This window comes from Phasianus colchicus, chromosome 17 (assembly GCF_987193195.1).
Source record: "Phasianus colchicus chromosome 17, bPhaCol1.hap1.1, whole genome shotgun sequence".
In the NCBI taxonomy this organism is placed as follows: domain Eukaryota; kingdom Metazoa; phylum Chordata; class Aves; order Galliformes; family Phasianidae; genus Phasianus; species Phasianus colchicus.
In genome coordinates this window covers 3488767-3509385 of record NC_143452.1, presented here as the reverse complement: position 1 = coordinate 3509385, position 20619 = coordinate 3488767, and the positions used below count along the sequence as shown (strand labels likewise).

General features: G+C 42.2%; 1 protein-coding gene across 12 annotated transcripts in view; it reads right to left on the bottom strand.

Annotated features, from left to right (window-relative positions):
- PTPRT (protein tyrosine phosphatase receptor type T) overlaps nucleotides 1–20619 on the bottom strand; it is a 432503-nt gene that overhangs the window by 51262 nt on the left and 360622 nt on the right. For 8 of the 12 annotated variants that reach the window (XM_090152290.1, XM_090152287.1, XM_090152291.1 and 5 more), the window contains 4 exons: nucleotides 19224–19359; nucleotides 13661–13690; nucleotides 6335–6382; nucleotides 4023–4171 (listed from right to left, as the gene is read on the bottom strand). In XM_090152290.1, coding sequence (XP_090008416.1) covers nucleotides 4023–4171; nucleotides 6335–6382; nucleotides 13661–13690; nucleotides 19224–19359 — 363 coding nt within the window. The remainder of the gene's footprint in view (nucleotides 1–4022; nucleotides 4172–6334; nucleotides 6383–13660; nucleotides 13691–19223; nucleotides 19360–20619) is intronic. The other 4 variants (XM_090152292.1, XM_090152299.1, XM_090152289.1 and 1 more) reach the window with 3 other exon arrangements.

Below are 20619 nucleotides of genomic sequence, written 5' to 3'. Positions count from 1 at the left end.
TCAGAATATGTCTCATGGTCACGATCCTACAGATGCTTAGAATACATCCTACCCAAAAGTGATCTGTGGAGCAGCAGTAACGAGATCTTGATGCAACTGTATATTCTGACCTATGGCAAATCTGTAATACCTTTGCATTTCATCGCAAAAGCATGCAGGATACAAAGAGGTATGAATTTAGATGGATCTTGATTAAAGATAATCATTAACAACCTGAGTAGCAACCAAGTTTTCCCTTTCTCTCCTTGTTTTTGCTAGTGAGAGCACAGTAACAATACCACTACTAATGCAAATCTCAATTCCTTAAAGCATCCTAAAAGGCACCTACAGTGTGTCTCTGCCAGTAATGTTAAGGCTATCCACCTGGACTGTACCAGTGTCACTCCTCTGGATCATTTGGAAAGCAGTCTCCTCCGTGCACGATGTAGCACCACATCATTGCTGAGATGATGCTTCTCTCATCACACAGATGGGTTGCCAAATTGCACAAAATTTATGTGCAATAATAACCCCTTGCACACCTTTCTGGTTGGTGCACAGATACTGTGGGATAATCTTAGGTCTTCCTTGACTGCCATTTGTCACCTTGCTCCATAACCCTGCACTGAGTCAATGCTGTGCCACTCCAAGGAAAATGACACTGCTTTCCAAACTCTCCTGAAAGATAAGGAGTGGTCTCAAATACTGCAAATATCAGCATTTACTTTTAAGAGATTTAAGATAAATATACTTTTTTTTTTTTTTTTTTTTTTAAGACTTCATATGAGAAAATCATACACCTCGCTTCACATGACTTTTGGGTGAAACTAAACAAACTGGAATAATGTTGGACTAGTTTGTCTTTTAGCAAACATCTATTCCGATTCCATGTTGTGGAAGAAACATGGGCTGAGTCCATAAAAACTCTGCAGCTAAAACTTTTTTAAGTACCAGTAAGAAACTGGCCTGAATAACAAGTATCATTCTGGGATGGAAAGGGGGATAAAGAGCTTATCTTTGGGCCAGAAAATTTAAGACCTTGTTTCTGTTCCACTTTTCAGCAAGATCTGAAGTCTCCCTGCTCCAGCATAGCATCACAGAATTACAGAATGGTTTTGGCTGGAAGGGGCCTTACAGCCCCCCAGCCCTTCCCTGCTGTGGGCTGGCTGCCCCCCCCCCAGCTCAGGGTGCCCAGCGCCCATCCAACCAGGCCTTGGTCCCCTCTGGGGATGGGGCACCCACACCTTTTTGGGGAGCTAAGGGGACACCACCCTCTGAATAAATAATTTCCTCCTGACATCTACACTAAATTTCCCTTCTCTCAGTTTAAAGCCACAGCTCCATGTCGTATCACCACACTGTCTGACAGAGTACAGCTTTCCTATAGGGCCCCTTTAGGCACTGGAAGGCCGCACTGAGGTCTCCCCAGAGCCCCCTCTTCTCCAGTGTGAACAACCCCAGATCCCTCAGCATGTCTTCATAGGAGAGCTGCTCCAGCTCTCTGAACATCTTCATGGCTTTCTCTAGACCAGCTCCAACATCTCCACACCCTTCTTGTGCTGGGGATCCCAGGCCTGGATGCAATAGAGCAGTTGGGGCCTCACAAGTGCAGAGTAGAGGGGCACAAACCCCTCCATCACCCTGCTGCTCCCCCACCCCATGTAGATGCAGTACATTTCGTCCTCTGGCTGCAAATGCACACTGTTGGCCCATGTTGAGTCTCCCATCAACCAACACCCCCAAGTCCTCATGGCTGCTCACAATCCATTTTCCACCCAGCCTGTAACCAGAGGCTAGAGATGTTCCAGACATAATTACAACAAACATGTCTATCAAGCAATCTGCCCATGGCCAATGGGGCATGAATTTATGGACTGCACCATTTGCAAGAGCTGATATTGAACATTTCCAAAGACATTCCCTCCGAAGCAATGAGGTAGCAGTCGGTGAAGGAACAAGCATTTTAACAGTAGAGGGCAGGGGTATTTCCCCTACAGCTAACTCAGACTCCTCATAGTCTCATAACTGAGGTCAAGAAGGAGAGGATGAGCACCTATCATGAGATATTGATGAGCACTATTTTCTGTTGTGAGGTAAAAGGAACATTTAAGACGGAATTTTACTCTTGCTTAAGAGACAGAGCTGATTTCAAAAGCTAGCATGAATAGATGAATAGCCCCCATAAAACTGTATTAGTTAGCAGGAGAGTTACAAAGTAATCCTATTATGTTATTCAAAAGTAGGAGCGGGCCCATATAAAAACCTTTAAGTATTAAACTCCATTAAAGTAATTTTTTTAAAAGAAAGGCTTTTACTCTTTTTTCTTTTTTTTTTCCTGACTATATGATCAGCTGCAAACCCATAAAATTCTGGCATCAGCACGTGCACACATTTTTGCACAGGAGAGAACTTACCTCCAACACCTCAGCATCCTGGACTTGGCAGAAAAAAAAAAAATGTGGAGAAATCATGAAGGCTTACCAGTGATTATTGCTCATGGATATAAAGAGGGGAAAAAAAAAAAAAAAAAAAGAATCAGCCCATGAATCAGGCAGTGCTACAGAGGGAGGTGGTGATAAAATCTGCAATGATGTCAGACAAGCAAAGGACTTACTGATTTATAAGAACAAAAAAGAAAACCTGAAGGTATGCTTCTCTTACAAAATTAGATATAACATTTCCTATAGTTGCTATTTCAAGCAAATGACTCAGCTGTTTTAATTAGTCTCTCAAAATATCAAGGAAAGAAATGAGGTCACATTACAGGCTCTTCTCTTACTTTCTGGTTGGAAAAAAAAAAAAAACAACAACAACAAAACCAAGTTTTAAAAATCCAGATTCCAAAGCAAAGTGAAAAACTTTGTTTTCCTCATACATTTCAAACAAACTACCTTTGCTGTTTCTAGGCTGCCTGTTACAATGCTGCCCTCTGCTATCCTGTCTTTCAAAGATACGAGGCACTGACAACTCATGCTGTCTTCTTTAGGAGGCGCAGCTACTCAGCACCTGAGAAAATCAGATCTTAAGTCAATTCAATTTAATATCAGAGAGAAGTGTTCACTGCTAGCCTTGACGGTCCCAAACACCTACTTATCCATCTCACAGGTATGTTACATAGAGTGACAGTAGCAATGCATGCAGATGGAATTTGACATGACCTATAGACAGAGGGAAAAGAGAAATTCACTCAGCCTGTAGCGATCAATCTGAGGTTACAAAGAAAGGTTTCAGTGATAAGAAACTTTTTTTTTTAAAATCATAGGCAATTCCTTGTTAGTAATTAGGGGAAAAACACTTCACTAAAGATGTTAAAAAATAACAAGAATTTTAAGTACGCATTTTGCTTTCAGAACTGAACCTTCTTCAAACTATAGGGTAAGCATCAAAAGAAGAAGTGACATTCCCATAGTGTCTAAGTTAAAATTTATTTATTACGAAAAGGTTTACAAATCCACCATGCAGTCCACCATGCATTCAACCTGGATCTATGAGGCTAAAGGGTAACTTAGTGCTGCTTTGCCCAGAGTCTTCCAGCTACAGAGGTCTGAGTGGTTTACAATTATTAACTACTATTAGTTTTACGTAAGTTGAGTGAAGAATAAACTGAGGACACAGACAAAAGAAGAAATGATGTCTTTTCATTTCTAACCATGAGACTGTTTTCTTTCATAAAAATCCCATACAGAAAACGACATTTCCATCCTAAACGTCAGCTAAGTGATTTTACTCATCAACTCACAAAGGAAAAACTGTTTCGGAAGAACAAATGAACGTGTGCTTGAATGTCTGATGCAATTATTGAAACACTTTATAAATTATTTCTTGGTAGATTTAGAGTGAGAAGGAATGCTCCCCACCCAGCTGAGAGGTAAAATAAGGGCAGTATTAGAAGCATTTCATCAACTGATTTCTAGCAAGCTTTTGCAACGAACCCTCTCACTGCCACTCCCAGCTTCTCACTGTTGTGCCCATAGGAATAGGTCCTTTCAAGAACCCAGAGCTCTCCAAAGGGGACATATCCATTGCAAGCAAGTTAAACTTACTGAATCCATTAACATCTTGGCAGCTGGAAGAGAAAGCTTCTTCATTGTGAACAGCGCTGAGTTTGGTAGAGGCCTTGTCTGAAGTGGCCACGGGACCCATCTCTCTCTGTGTGCTGGTCTGAGTCTCCTTCTGCTTCTTGGCTAGCTTCCTTTAGGGTATTTTGAAGAGGGGAGAAATCGAGGTCAGTTTTCCCTCATTAGAAACAAAACGATGAGAAAATATCTCAAAAATCACAATTATCACACTTAAGAGACATGCAGGGCACATGGAACTTCAAGAGAGAAAACCCCACAGCTTTTTAATATATTGTTATGGAGTCAAATAAATGCAGTGATGCCAGCCTCGTGAGTCTGGCCGTCCCTCCCAGTAACTCATCGTGCACAAACCCACATCACCCCAGCAGTAGGAGCACTACGTCACCAAAGAAGAGGGAATGAGGAAAGCCCTTAGAGCAGGTGACTTCTGCTCCAGGAAGAGCAGAGGGCACCAGGCATGGGCAGCAATGGGAAAGGCTCACTGGAGGTACGTGGGATCTCCACATCCATCCCATAGGGCCGCCTGTACCTGGGGCTGTTTACGGAGGCTTCAGGGAGCATTGTGACCTGAGGCTGTGCCAATGGGCAGCTGGGCAGGAGGCCCAAGCAGGGCAGGGAGGATGGCAGCCTCTGCTAGAATTTGACAAACTGCTCTGAGGATCGGCGCTCAGGGAAGAGTGGGGCAGTAATTTAACTTAGGCTGCAGTAATTTTAAAAATGACTGTGTCCAGACATGTCCCATTTCTGGGAATTTGGGTCTTTGAGGAGACCTCAAAGTAGAAACACTGCCAGCTCCAAAAAGAGTAACAAAGCCAAGAACTTAAGAGGCTCCTCTTTTGCAAACACAGCTAATAAGGAAGTGGAGAGAAGCAGAAAAGTGAGCTGCTAAGCTTCCACTGACATTTGACTGCCCTGTGCTTCGTTCATACCAGAGTGCAAAAGTGTTTAAAAATGAATGTGTGACATTCTACAACCCGCACCTTGAAAAAATAGCACACAAATCCCCGGCACTAGCAAGGAACTTTGCTTACACGGCTTCCGCAGATAAGAAAATAAAACAAAATAAAAGGGAGAAAAACAGATTACTGTAAGTAGGAGCTTCGGTTTTCTCTTCTTCCTCTTAAACGAAAGAAAAAAAAAAATCCTAACAACTAAATCATTTTGCAAAGAGGTTTTTCTTCACTGAAATGACATGCTTATGGTAAGTACTCCCCATCTTTTAAACTTCATTAGGCTCTTAAAAGGATATTGCTTGCAACAGGCTTTATTTATTCACAGCGCTTGTCAGTGGCATTTACAGGCAGGTCCCGGCACACAGCTGAGCCCCAGCCCTCCTGCAGTGGGGCAGCTGGGCCAGCCACATCCATTGGCATGGAAGGCTCAAAGAGAACTGAAGCCTTCTGCTCATCTCAGTGAGGAGCGGCTATCTTAAGGCAAGCTGCTGAATCCAGACCAGGAGAGCAAAAAATTGTGGAGAAATGTCCAATGTCTGCTGGAAACTTGTGAACAAATGCATCTCTCTCATCTGCTTAGTCAGTTCAGTCTTGTGCTGTTCGTGCTTTCAATTCCAGCCCACAGCCATTCCAATTGGAGACATAATTATAGAGTGCATACTTAGATCTCACAAAATCTCCATGATATCCACTTCTGTAGATAAAGATGCAAACAGAGGAACCGGCCTTGAACGCTGAAGCAAAAAGCTGGCATTTAATGATGTTAAAAGCTTTGCTTCCAGCACACAGCGATGCTAACACAGCCAGATTTATTAACCACGAGCCCCCTTGTTTTGTGCTGTTGTCCCTGAGGTAACAACAATAGTTTGGGAGCGTATTAACCCTGCTATGCGGTTATTTTAATCCTTTAGATTTGCTAATCATACACGGCTATGTGAATTCTTTGGCAACAGGAATTAAAATTTCTCAGTGGGAAGCACTAATCCAAAATGCACAAGTCCTTAATAACAAGCACTCTGGACTGCTGGGGTGAGCCATTACACACTACCACTACTGATGTTTAAAAATAGCGAGTCAAAAAGGGTGACTTCCTTATTAAATCCAGATTAAAATATTTGTGGCCATTATTACCCCTAAGTCCCATTGCTCGGTTTCCTTTCAGAAATGCCAGCAAGCCACAAAGAGCTGGCAAGCTCCTTTCTCTATCAGTAGGCAAGCAATACCACTTCTGAACGTTCTGCACAGGGACAAAATCACCCCAAACCCAAACCCGTGAGTCCCCAAAGGCCTGCTTACAAAAGCCCTATGGCAAAGCAATTCTACCTGGTCCTGTAGAAGACAGAGAGGCCCCTAAAACATTGGCTTGAATGCCTAAAAAGAAAAGGTGAGATGAGTTTAAGGTTCTTGACCTAGGACCCGCGGGCGGCAGCCTCCTGCGCAGGCTGCTCACCAGCGGAGGCTGCTGCAAGCGCAGGGGGAGCGCGCGGGAGAAGCCACACAGAAAAGTGTTGGGCATCCGACAGCGCTACGATCGGCTTTCAGCGCGGTGTTATCCGTCCCCACCTTCCTCCCTCTCTCCTCCAAGGATGTAAAAATTCTTCATCTAAATTTAGAGGGAAAAGGAAGACAGATCTCTTTTGAGGATTTCAGAGCTAAGCTTGCCAGACACATCAAGGGGCTCCTGGTTTCTAAATGTGCCTTTTCTGACTCAGTTACGTGTCTGGATAGAGTGGCAGCACAGGACTAAGCCTATTTGGTCCTCGCCATCTTTATAATTCATAGAAAGGATTATAAAATCAAATGACTAGCACTTTCTAGAATGTTAGGGATGCAACTTAAACCCCCGGCAAGGTAAAGGTTTATTTGTCAGCATGTCAAAATGCCTCTGGAATCGGAAAAACGTTTATCTGAAAACGCTGTTTCTAAAAATAGGGCACTTGAAGAGATCACTGTGAATCACTGACAGGCAGCATCAGTGACACGGCTCCTGTTCTCCGTACTGACCAGCTTCCCCCAAACAGCACAATGCCAGCATCCCAAGGAAACTGCTATCAGTGCATTAGTGTCAATCACGGGCCGGCTGCAGGCTGCCTCCAGTGTGCAACCAGCACGGGCTGTCACCAGGCACAGAGGAGACACTTTCTGTTCTCATGCATTATGCAGTTGAAAAGGGGAAGAAATAAAGGACTGGGCAGATACTTGGAAGAAGAGTCTGATAAAATCAACACAGGGTGAAGAGATGGAAATGTCAAAATGTGAATGGGGCGATATTAGTGGCTGTTTTACATTTAAGTGTAAGGAGAAAGTGCCAGGAAGAAAACGAGAATCCATGGATGGGGTTTACTGGGTTGCCCTTTTCAGTTCAAGAGGATTCATAAATGAAGAGATGACGTTTATGGGCACAATACACACACAGGAGTGATGAGACAGATAGATGCTCAAAGCAGAACAAAAAGAATGAAACCAGCTGCATAATCAGGCAGTTGAAGCTAGCCCAACTAAAGCAAGGACAAGAGCTGTTAGCAGTGAACCTGAACTAAGTGCAAATTCAGACAAAAAAATACAACGGAGATTTGGTTTAGCTATTTTTGAAACTTCTGCTCATCAGAGAACATAAAATGCTGAAACGCTAAATTAAAATTGAGGGACTTCCAGTTTAACAATCCAGGAATACAAATTTAGTATCAAGTCAAAAGCATCCACTACCATGAGCGCTAATCAGAAACCTCAAGGAATATTTTCAGCTCAAAGTATTCATAGGATCAGATTCCAGTTTTGCAAAGGCTTGGGTAAACTTCAAGGATTATATTTTTAAAAGCAGCTCTTATTTAAATTTTTATGTCAATTTTACATGCATGAATGTTAAATCTGTAACTGCCACTCCTAAAAAGCTCTTGTACACGTACGTTGACAGATTTAATTTTAGATGTTTCACAAGGATGGATTATATATACTATAGTGCGGATTTGCATGCACAGGTAATTTAGACATTAGGTATAGATCATGTAACTTAAACATGAAATTTCCTCCTACAGACAAAAATTGCATATTGCCCTCATTTCCAATAAGCAATTTAAGAAAGCTACAAAACACAATTCCTAGTAGGTATTTGTGTGCAGCAGCCTGCTAGGAGTACACACGTTATTTAACGTGAAATCTGCACAAATTGAGGCAGATATCAACCATGCCAACACCCTACCAGGAGCGCTGGTGAGCCAGCAGATCTATGGAAAAGGATCTTTTCTCCCTAGATTTGTAGTAGGTCATAAGCTCAACTTGAAGGAGAAGCCCCATCTTTGTGCAAAAAGAAGGTGGGGATTATAGATGGCTCTGCAGTCTGCAGGACACAGGTAATCCTTTTGCTCTGAGTGGTGATAAAGGCTCCGCTGCAGTACAGCATCCAGTTCTGCACTTCAAAAGGATGTGTACCAAAGGGACATACAACAAAACAGAACAAGGAAGGTAAATCTGGAAAACACCACCTACAAGAAAAGGCCAAAAGAAGTATGGCTCTTTCACCCAGAGCAAAAACAAAGAGCTGACATCTTCAAACTCAGGAGATGATACCACAAGGAAACTCTTCTCCTGGTCTACAGCACTGGGAAAAAAAGTAATGGGGATCAATGACAGGAAAGGCAGTTCATCTGAGACTCAGGAAAACCTGAACACATCACTTAGATGTGCTGGGAGATCTCCCCTGAGGTTGCAGCCCCACAGGCTGATGGAGATAAAGCAGTGCAGCCTTTTGCAGCCTGGCAGGTGCCTCCTCCTTCCCAGCCCAGCACTCTGCACTGCCATCTCCATCCCTAAATGAGCATCCCCTACCAGAGCTGAGTTGCAGGTCCTGCTCTAAGTGTAGCTCACTGGTTCTCACAGCCTCTCCAAGGGCAACCCCTACACTTACTGGCTAGCGGGGACAGCAGGGCCAGTGAAGCCAAACTCAGGGAAGGTTTATTGCTGAAGCAGAAGAGAATTCCTCAAAGAAAAGGCTGTGTGATGAGCAAGGGCCCAGCTGCACCACTGCAGCTCACAGAACAAGCAGTGCCCAGCGTGAAGAAAGTGCTGTAATGCAGGCACAGGGCAAAGGATGCTCTGAATGTTTTTTACTCCCGCATATACAAACTCAGCATCAGGAAACATGCAGGGATACACTCTCTAAACTTTACTTGAGCAAATCAGTTTTTGTGGAGTACCTGTGGTCACAACAATATCAATTTTGGACTAGGTAGGTGCACATAAGAGCCATGCAGTCATACTATCTATTGGTCCAAACTGTCCGATATATTCTATGGCTTTGAACTCACCTAACAGACATGTTCTAAACAAGCTCTCACATACTTTCTCAATTTTCTCTTTAAATTTGCTTTAATTAAACTGGCATAGCCACTGATTTATATGACTGCTCTTCCAGTATCTAATGAGAAAAACAGTTTCTTCCGAACATTCTGATTTGGCAAGCTGAGCTGTGCAGGCAGATCCCACTGGAAATATATGAAATATAGGCATGTAGGTATTATTTATGCAGAAGTATGCTCATAAATAAAGTTATTTTATTTCCTTTCAAATGTCCCACATGTGGTGGAAATAAATTCAGCACAAATTCTGTTAGTTCAGAAAAATGCATGTATACGTTCAGCTTTACAATTGGGATGGAATCTCTTCTATGAAGAGAAGCTCCAAGCTGATACCACTGCAATTAAAGTTTGCTTTCAATCACAATGGGAGCTGAAGGGGTTCCATGCAGTGCAGCAGGGCCCTCACTACTCTTGCTGGATCGAGGGCAAAGGGAAGTAAAGCTCTGGCCACTGAGCACTCTCTTCTTTTAAATAACATCAGCAGGGCAGGTAACATGTATATGAATCTCTGCATTTCCAGAAACACTTTTCTGGTCTAACAGCATTCTTGATTAAATCCCAGCCTGCAACCATTACTGAGCGTAGCAGAAGGGAAAAACAACAACAGCAAACAAACTCCAACCAAACAAAAAGCAATTTGAAAAGCAAAAACAAAAACCCATAGAAGGTAAAACACTTCCACCAATAGCAAAGCCTCAAGAAGGCTCACTGCAGGGGAAAGCACTGTGAGAAAAGAGGTGTCTGTCACTGAATGCAAAATCCCCTTTAAAGCAGCTGTAATGCCACCCATGTTTTACAGCTTCGTCTAAGCAAAGAAACAAAAACTTTCAGAGCTGGATGGGTTGTTATCTTACACAGCACATCGGATCTTACAGTGCATTAAACTTGCATGCAATGTGTCAGAGCTGGCAATTCTACAGAAAACTTAGGCGACGCTCTTACTGATGTAAACACAGAGCATTTCAGAGCGCTTCTCCAGAAGGGCCTGTGCCTCATCACAGTGACAGGGCTGCAGTGGGCACATCTGGGGCAGAACTCACAATTCTGCATCCTTCTCACCCATCACAAACCAGGAGGACTTGTACCACTGGTACAGCAGGTTCTGTCCAAGGACCTTTCTCTGCAGCTGACTCCTAAGGAGGAGCACACAAAATGTTGTCATCCTGCACGACAGGTGAGGATTAGGGCCTTGCTGGGTTTGTATCTCCCACTGCAGGTGTTTTAAAGATTTTCATGGCCTTCTCTTTCAACCACAATAATACCTGTATAATACCTGTTCCCACGCATTGCAGGAAGCTTATAAATGGAGTGTTTCCATACAAAAACCTCACAGCTAATCGGGCAGAACTCAGCCTAGAATCTACCACAGCCCTTATGGCCAACGTCTGCAAGAATCAGTTACTCATGATATAAATCTCAGCGTCTTTATCAGATATACCCCATTCAGAATAAGAGTCGAGTTGGAAGATTTTGGTCCCTAAGAAGAAGAAATGCCTGTACAGCAGATGACAAAAAGTTGAAAGGAATTATCTGAAAGCAGATGAGAATTAGTCCAGGAAGCACAGCTTTGAAGCCCAGAAACTGAAACTAAAAATAGAACGGCGTATCTACGCGGTTGTATTTAAAGGTGTGCCAGTAGATCTATTTGAGAACATGTTTTTCAATACTGTTAACTCAATTCAATTTTTGCTTCAGGACTAAAACATTCATACAACGTCGTAGCATAGAAACCAATTTTATTTTTAAAATCTATATGTATACATATCCCTGCTCTTATTTTCACAACACGTCAAATAAACTGAAATCAAACCTTTCTGTTCATAAGAGGCTGTAGTAATTTCTATTGGTTTTGGCTAACAATTACACAATCCTTAGCGATTTAAGATTTTCACCTGCAATCATAATAGAACACCTATTTCAAGTGACATTGGAAACGTGAAACTCAATAAAGCTTCATAATGTGCTCCTTGATGGATCATCCTGCTCTCTTCCCACACCTATTGGAAGGTCCTTCACACCCAAACAGCTGCTCAGGAGACCAATAAAGAGCTTGGTTTTGCCAGATTGAAGCCACCTGTCAATCTGGAACCAAATGCTGCCACGCACAAAGCTGCTGGAGGTGCTAATTGTGCAAGGACTATTTGAGGGTTACCTTACCACTGAGATGTTCCAGCTAACAGAGCTCATGCTTGATGTGGTACCTAAGACAGCATAAGCACTAAGAACAAGCTCTCTGTTTAGGGTGCATTAGAGTTCTATGATTTCTGCATCCTGACTTCAAATCCCCATTCGGTGCTACAGGGAGTTGCTACAAACACAAAAGCTTGCCTGGTGACACCTCAGGCTCTCCTCTACTGTGAGATACTGCATGGTGCACAACTGCTTTATTACATCTCTGCAACCCATCTCCACTTGCTTTTGCTACTGCTGAAGTTCACTGCAACCTCAGGCTTTGGTGACCTGCACAGTTTTGTCTCTTCACTTTTCTCAAGTCACTCTCCCGTTCCCCAAGAAGAAAAGTACTAGTATATTGATTCACAGAAGCCACTGAAAGACAGCAAAGAGACTGCTTAACAATACCCTTATTTTCTCCGTACAGAATAATCCTCAGCTGACTACTTAAAACAACACTGTGGTGCAGCTGCAAAAATGGGTCATATAGGGCTGAGAAGTTGACTTACGCTTTTAAATGCATAAATCACAAAATACAATAAAAGTAGAGAACATTTTGACCACATACTGCCTGCAGGAAGAAGATGAAATCGTATGGGTAAAACAGGGACTGCATTTTTCAGGCAATGTAACAATGCAAAGCAGTGAAAATGAAATTTTCCCGATGTTCAGGGAAAATGCACTGAAGAGGAAAGGTTGTAGCAATCAATGCAACTACATGCTAAAACTGTCCCTGACTTTAAACTAAGCTTTTCTTGAAATCTTTCTATTAATGGTCAAATTCTATTTGCGGTTAACTAGTGTGGAGCCTAGAGAAAAGAGTTATCTTCCATTTACAATTATTTACCTGGTTAAGTCAAGTCTCAACAGGGCATCTTTTGGTTTCTTGCAAACATAGCAAGCCATGAATTATTATTGGAAAATACTAATTATTTTCTGACAGGTCATCAAGAAGCAAAATTACTCCACAGCTGAACAGGGATCCTACTCTTAAATCCTTTGCCCTGGTCTTAGGATGTAACTCAAACTACCATGCAAAATTAGTCAACTTCACTAAAATGAAGTTTAAACACATTCATTTCACTGACTCACTGAACATCTTTCAGATGTGTCCACGGGACAAAGTCATAACACAGAGATGAACAGTAGGAACAGGTGAAGGAAAAGGGTGGCAGGCTAGGAGAAACTAGCAAAGCAGATGTGGCCCTTTCAGCTATTTTGTGTATGTCAGAGTCCTAAAAGTCAGGCAGGCTGCTGGTTGTGAGGGCAATACGGCTGCTGGTTGTGAGAGGTGGAGAGGAGACTTGTTTCTCTTGGTAGTAAAAGTTGTCTTCTCCAACTCCCCAACTCTCTGGTGACAGCAAAGGCATCCAGTCTCTGTACTTCAAAACTCCCTTCTTCAGAACACTGATCCAGTCCTCACCTGCTCCTGATCCTCAGACACGTGTTATCATTGCAGATCCAGCTCAGCCCTGATTACTTTCCAGCCCCCTCCATCTTTAGACAACAGATGGCCCCAGAAAGTTCTGGTGTGCAAAGCATTTTCAAGAGCCTTAACTGCCCTAATTATGCAGCGTTGTCATTAGGTTGGGATAGGTGATTTAGATCTGAAAATCTGAAGTCTTTCATCATCCACTGGTCTGAAATGACACTCAGATCCTGCCAGCTCCACAGACAGGGATATTTGTGGAGGCAATCTCAAGTCCTCATTGCCAGAAACCTTACATTTTTAAAACTTAAAGCAAGCTTGAGAAATTCCCAGCAACGACTTCGGGGTGTGAATTTCCTGGCAGTCTGGCTGAGTATGGTGGACAATTTAAAAAAAAGTGCAGTTGTTCTGTATTTATCCATTAACATTTAAAGAACTGTAAATCATAACGGACAGATCTATGGACATTCACGTGTTTGCAGGCACAGTTACAGCTGAAATGGTGAAACAGGGAAAATATATAAATGTGAAAGAAAAAATAAAACACAATCTACTGGAAAGACGTGATTGAACACAATGGTTAAAAAAAAAAAAAAAAAAAAAAAAGAAGCGGTAAAAGAAAAGAATACAACAAAGCACAGAATTACCACAGTAAGTGTGCTCAAGAAGCACCATCCCCTGCCAGGTACTTACAAGTAATAGGAGTAGGAGTATGCATTTCTTCTAAATATGGACAGCCAGCCCGACGAACAAAATATCCAAATGGAGAAAAAGAAAGAAAAACACATAATTAGATTTATATGAACTCGATGCTATTTTTGGAAATACAAAGTATTTGTGCTACCACAGGTACTGAGCTACTTTCCCCCAGCATTGTTGTCAGGAGCTGCATGTTCACAGGGAATGGATGCTGAGCTGGAGATAGAACACACAGGTGTGTTTTCACTTCTGCTACTGACTTGCATCGCCATGAACAAATCCCTTCACTGATTTCTCCATCAGCTTGACCATGTCAGCAGCATGGACAATGATACTTACTTTTGCCTGTGAAGTGCTCGGAGATTTTAGGAATGGGAAGGATTATGTAAGAGCTATCAATATGAATGACAACAAGTAGGAAAGTGGCAGTGCAAAAACATCTCAATTTCAGAATATTTAGACAATGAACAAATTGTGCAATGACAAATCAAGCTTCATCAAACTCTAAAATGCAAATAGTTCATTAACAATTCAAGCATCACTACATATTTATAGATGATCACTGGGGGGATGTATTAGCGTCAGTGTGATTAAGCTTCTTCTGTTCGTTTTTCTACAAAGAACGTTTTGCTACAGCAAGACAAAATGAGTCCTGGCAATCAGTCTTGACTGAAGAGGTGATGTCACCCCTTTTAAAACTGGAGAAGAACTTAGAAAATGCTGCTGCACAACAGGTGTGTTGTATGCTAGTACAGATTAACAGCAAGGCACGAGGCAGCATCAGAAGTGGCTATCATGGTCAAGAGAAGGAAAAACAATGAAACACATAATGCAACCCTTTATACAACTTAAAAGTGCCATCCTTGAAGATACTATGAATTCAAGACAGGTAGAGATGCAGGATTCAAGTGTTCGCTTTTATGTTTGTGCTGATTAAAATTCCCTAGGTACACACAGAAACCAGACTCAGCAGGGTGTTCTCTGCCCATGACCACTCTCTTTGCTATTCACTTCCTGAACATATCACTGTTTGCACAACTGGCATTCCTTCTCTTATTAAAAAATACAACCTGCCCCATTTCCTCACACATTTACAATCTGTTGCCCCATGAGCAAAGACAGCCGACTACAGATGTAGGAAAGGATTACTCCAAAATGATAAGTTGTGTGGTGTTGGCCCTTACTATAAACCTGAAATTCAGATTCCTGATAGACTCCAAGTTATCTGAATGACTGAGTCCAAATCACACATTTATAACATAATGCCAGAGTCCCCTGAAACTCAGAAACCTATGAGCGATAGCAGTGCATCGGTTGCGGTGCTGTGATTCCTTTGAGCTATGCTGCGAAAGCTTGAGCTCTTCTGAACCTCCAAACAAAGGGAAAGCCACCAGGATGTGGAAAACGAAAGCCCACACAGCTGAACCCCCTACATGTCCTAACATATTCTTTAATTAAACTCTTCTGCTGCACCAGGGCCAGGCTCCGTGCAGCACTGCCAACTGGAATCTCCCTGCTGAACATCTTGCTGTACTTTCTGCTTTTCTCCTGCCACAGCCTTGGATATGTGTGATCACTCGAGGCTGAGTCCTCATTCAAAAGCTGTGCATCCCTCAAGCTGCAGAGGAAAGCCCGAAGAGATTTATTCCTTAAAGACAAGAAACAGAGGAAGGCAAAGAAAACTTTGGGACTGCACATACCATTTTGGCTTCAATCCACCCACAATAGGCAACCAAAAATAAGGACTTCCTAAGGACTATGTTCAGACTAACTGTAAAAATTGATCTGAATTATGGATCACTAAAAACATGACTTAATCCTAGAAGGTAGAACACAACCTGAAGATTCTGCCTATTATCTATCTTCAGTAAGGAATCAAAAGGTACTGGGGTCCCTGAGCATTCAAATACCCCTATACTGATTCTATCCTACAGCTTGGGTACATTCTGCTCAAGACACTGTTGAGTTTTATTTTATTAGCTTAAGATAACAACCTAAATCCTAATCCAGAATAAAGCGCTGGAGTTTCCTAGAAGGAACTAGTAGTCCTAGACCCTACATAGCCCCAAATCTCCTTTTTTGCTACCAACAGCACTTTAAAGAACTTATTTACAGTGCACCCGTGACAGGCTGTCTGATCCAATTTATTCAGTCTTATACTTAAAGGGTTCAGTAGAGGCTTTGTCTGCTCAGATGCACAAGCCTGAGAAGTCACATTCTTTACTCCAGGGAAATGCAAGTCACGATTACAGAGGAGTTAAAGCTGTCCAGATGAAATCAGAATTGACCAGGACCTAATCCTTCTGGGGTGCAAAGTCAAAGGGTATTTCCTCCAGAAATAGGCTGTGCAAATGCCTTGGTTTTCTAGTTTCAGTATGTGTTTATTAACCGGTCCTAGATTCTCTCCTCCACAAATATGTTTAATCTATATGAAGTGCAAATGAATGAACTCTTTATATTATTAGTAATATCTTCATACAACAAAAATTAGGTACTTCAAGGTATTCTATATCTAGCTGTTCATGAAAGAAAGCAATATATGCAGGCAAGTAACCACCAGCTCACATGCTGTAAATTAACAAGCTAAAACGAATTTCAATTTAAAAATTATGATATTGGTGCTGCAAAAACATAATTGATGTAGCCAGTAGGTCCCCAAAAGCAAGAAAATGTCATTTTGATTTTAAATGCTGTAGGACAGTCATATTTATAAGAGAACCTCACATACACAAACAGATATTTAACACAGATGATCTGTCTATTCCTAATGCCCAACCAGTTTCCTGCTCTTAGTGCTTCCTCCCCTCTTAGCCCCTCTCCTTCCAGTGCTCTGTACTGCATGGCTTCAGTCAAGAAATCCATGCCTGTGTCTGATATCAATGAACTATGAAGTCCTGCTCCACGAACAAACATCACTGTGATATTTGCCAGCTCCATTTGAAGAAAATGCCCTAAATGTAATTAATTATTTTTCTGCATTGTTGCCTTGCAAGACAACTGTCTCGCACACAGAGGCATTAGCCTCCATGAACTGAACGGGGGATCTCTTCGAAAGTAAGGTTAATGCAAAAACCAAACTCCAGAGCTTAAGTTACTAACATTTCCCTTTGTAAAAACCAAAGAAAACACAGTTGCTGTTCAGCTGCTCTCTCAGACAAGCTTTCAGCTCTGCTGCTCCAGAACTTCAGATTAACCTGTGGTCCAAAGCAGCCTTTCCCTTTATAAAATCTGCTCCCAGTCCACAATGGTTTACAAACAAAATGAGCCTAACAGCCTTCAGCTCATCTTTGAGGAGTTCATGTTCATGCTCAGCCCCACACCTCGGTGTGATGTGAGTGGTGCTGCCCCAGGGACAGCAGGGCTGACACAAGCAGCAGGTCTATCAGCTGCACAGACCTGAAGAGCACACACCTCCAGAACCTTTCCATGCACTGTGACAGCTTCTAAAAGGGAAAAGGTTTTAAAGTCGATGAGCCTGATTATTTCTTATTATAGTGCATATTCCAGTGGGTAAGTCAGCAAGCAACAGCGAGCTGGCAAAGAGATGCTGCCTGCTGACTGCCTGTCTGCTTTCAGAACAGGGAAGCATAAGGCTCATAAGGGTACTTTCACCCCTCTTACTGAGCTGCTGGCAGACTGCACCACAGCAAAGACAGTCCTCAGGTAATGAATTCCTGGTCATCATGAAAAATCCTGTCTTTTCCGCCCAGCAATGCACACAATTTACAATAATAACACACTGTGGGGCAGAAACAAAAGATGTTATCAACTCCTAATAGGTTGTGGAACACACCAGGATGTTCAGAGGTGGCACTATTCCATATGTCACGGTGGGTTTCCTCCTAAGTTTCACCTTTCAGGCTGTACAGCTTTTCTTAAAGAGCATTTAGAAAGGCAGCAGGAATGGATGACAGCTGGACATTAAACAGACCAGAAATGCAGGTCAGTTCTTGAAGTTCTTTTTCTGTTTGTTTGTTTGTTTAACTGAAAGCATTTGATTTTTTTTCTCTTTATAACCAGAGAAGCTGCAGGGATGCTGGAATCGGAGACAGCTGTACCATTTGGGCTTCACAATGAACATAAGTGCAGTAGGCATGAGTGCAAAACGCATGCACATTTGTCCACAAAGTTTGATGCGTTTACACACACCAAAAAATGGACTCAGAATTTACACTGTCAACCTTCATCCGAGTCAAAAGGAATTCACAGCACTCAGTACATAGATCACATGATTTGGGAAAGCTACTGCAAAGTCATTGAGCTGAACCTCCAGCAAAAACCAGTTCCACCTACAGAGAGTCCCTCAGGGCTTCATCCAAGGCAAATTTTTGAATTTCTAAAAGAAAAAAGATTTTCCAATTTCCAATCCCTTTTGACAACCCTCCTCTAGGCTGTTCTGTGTGTCAGTGCTGTTACTGTGCTGAGATTCTGCAAAAACTGGAGACTGCATTCCCACAGCAACCTCAACAGTGACAAGCAAGGGAATAAACACGTGCCTCAACCTCTTGGCTACTCTGATGCTTGCACTGCCCAGGTTATACAGAGCTGCCTCCAAGTGCACACTGCTCACTTGTGTCCCATTCCTCCTCCAAGACCTCCAGCCTCCTTTCTGCAGACCTGTAGCTTGGGTAGGGTTACTCCATCCCACAGTGCAGGACTTTGCTAGACTTCACAAAGTTCCCATAGCCCATTTCTCCAACCTCCTGAGTCCCTTTGCAAACCCAGCCCTCCGCTCCACATCTGCAGCACAAAGTCAGTGCACGTGCACTCTGCATTATTACAGAGAAGATCATACCTAGGTTTAATTGCTCCTCCTATTTTTGTGTGATTGAAGCATGCAACTGTCATAGAGACAAAGAGATCTCCAAGGAACAGTTTCACTTTGCCAAGTCTTACTCCTTACAGCAGGCCAAGGAGAATCTTCATGGTTCTCACAAGTCCCACTGCATGCTCCCTAGACAAGGGGCTGCCAGGCTGGCTTGCTCACATTTCATTTGGAATCAAATTAGCGATGAAAAGAAGAGCTCTCTTTAAAAACGTGACTGGTAAAAACACATACAAAACACATCCTCTCCTTATGAACATCTCTAAGTGGTTTGCTGAATCAGTGTATTACACTGAAAATGAGAAGCTCTTCAAACAGTAGCAGCTACAATGGCCTTCTTCAAAGTAGAAGCACAAATGGTCCACAGGAAATCACATAAAATGAACTCTTTGAACAAATGTCATTATCAGACATATTTTGTTTTTTTTTAAGTTTTATCCCCCTACAAACTAAATCTAATTCTTGCAAAGAATACTAACCCTCCGCAACATTTTCATCTTGTGTTCTTTCTCTTAGATCATTAACTCTCTGGAGTAACAACCAGAGAGTTGATCCGGCAGAACAACCATCTCTTCTGTGACCACAACTTCTAAGCAGTATTATATAAATCTATATTCACTGCTGCCCCCAGTAACACAGATGGAATGATTTATGTCTGCCAAATTTAGGGGTTTATTGAAATAGCAGCATTCTAGCCAGGAGGTCCAAGATGTAAGCAAAGCAGAAACTTACCTTCTCTTGATGGTAAGCATTGCTCCTAAGAGAATAATAACAAACATCAGAAGCCCAGCTATAACTCCAGCCATTTTCACTGTGCTGTCAACTTGTTTTTCTGGCTCCACTGCATTGGAATTCTGGGTGGAAGCTCCTTGAGAGATAGAGGGAAAGGAGGGAGAAGATAAAGAGAGAACTTGTAGAAAAATCTTGCAACTATCCAGTTTTCATATTCATTTGAAAGCCTAAAAACGTATTTGCAATTATATTGCAGCAGGCCATCTCATTTACATCCTGCCTTTTAGAATGTCCAATGCCAGAAATTTTAGGGCAGTAGTAGGCTGTAAAATCCCAGGGTAAGGCAACTAATATTTTGCAATATTTTGCTGTATTCAGGAATTTAATGTTGTGATGCATTCAGCATACACCCAGAAGCAGAAGGATTAACAGCAGTTACAATTTTCATCCCAAGCAGCTTAAGTGAAGGTGCAAGCCTTGCTCATCCAAATGGTGGATGTAGAAATTTGCAGTTTTATATCCCATAATACCACTTGCAGAAACTTTTTTTTTCTTAAACCAGAACAAATTTGTATTTCTCACTATTTGGAAGGCCTGGCTCGAGTGAACACACAATGACAGTTACACAATTAACAAGCATCAGCCCAACCCACAGAACCCCCTGCACATCGCCTCATGTATTCCATGCACGAGTTCTTCTGTGGTTCAGGAAAGGAAACTTCTTTAAACAGCACATCCTACATACCTAAAAACGACATTTACAAACATTTCTCACAAAGCATTTCTTTTACTTATTTGTTATAATCTGACTTCAAGAGTCCTTAGCCCTGCAATAACGTTGTGTGCATTATATACCTTAGCCTTGCCAATGTTGTCACATGCTGCACATAATTTTTTCTAAATAACATTTAAAGCACAGAGCTCAATTTTGAAAGCCTTGCAAGATTTGAGTTGTGGGTAATCTGAAGACTAAATCAGCCTATTCTTAATCTATGTAACTACTGCTAAGAATAACACATCTGCATTTGGTGGAGTTAAATGAATTCGTGTTACTTGAGATCACAATTTTATCTTGGGCTTCACCTTTGCTGCTGGCATCAGCCAGGTCTTCCCCTGCAGATCAGACACGGAACAGGCAATAAGAGGTGAAAGCAGTGCTGTCATGAGAAGACAGTAATGCTCTGCTCTATTCACAACTCTATTGCTGACCTGGAAAAGCTGAACCACTTCTGCTCACGCAGCAGCTGCTCGTGGCAGGGATATTCAAGTGAGCCCATATATTGGTGAGACAGTAGAAAGCCTCACTGTGTTGCTCTTCTGCCCCTTTGCCACTTGTTAGTATGTGTGAGGTCTGAAAGATGAGTCCCAGAGGTGACCACCATCACGCCATGCAATA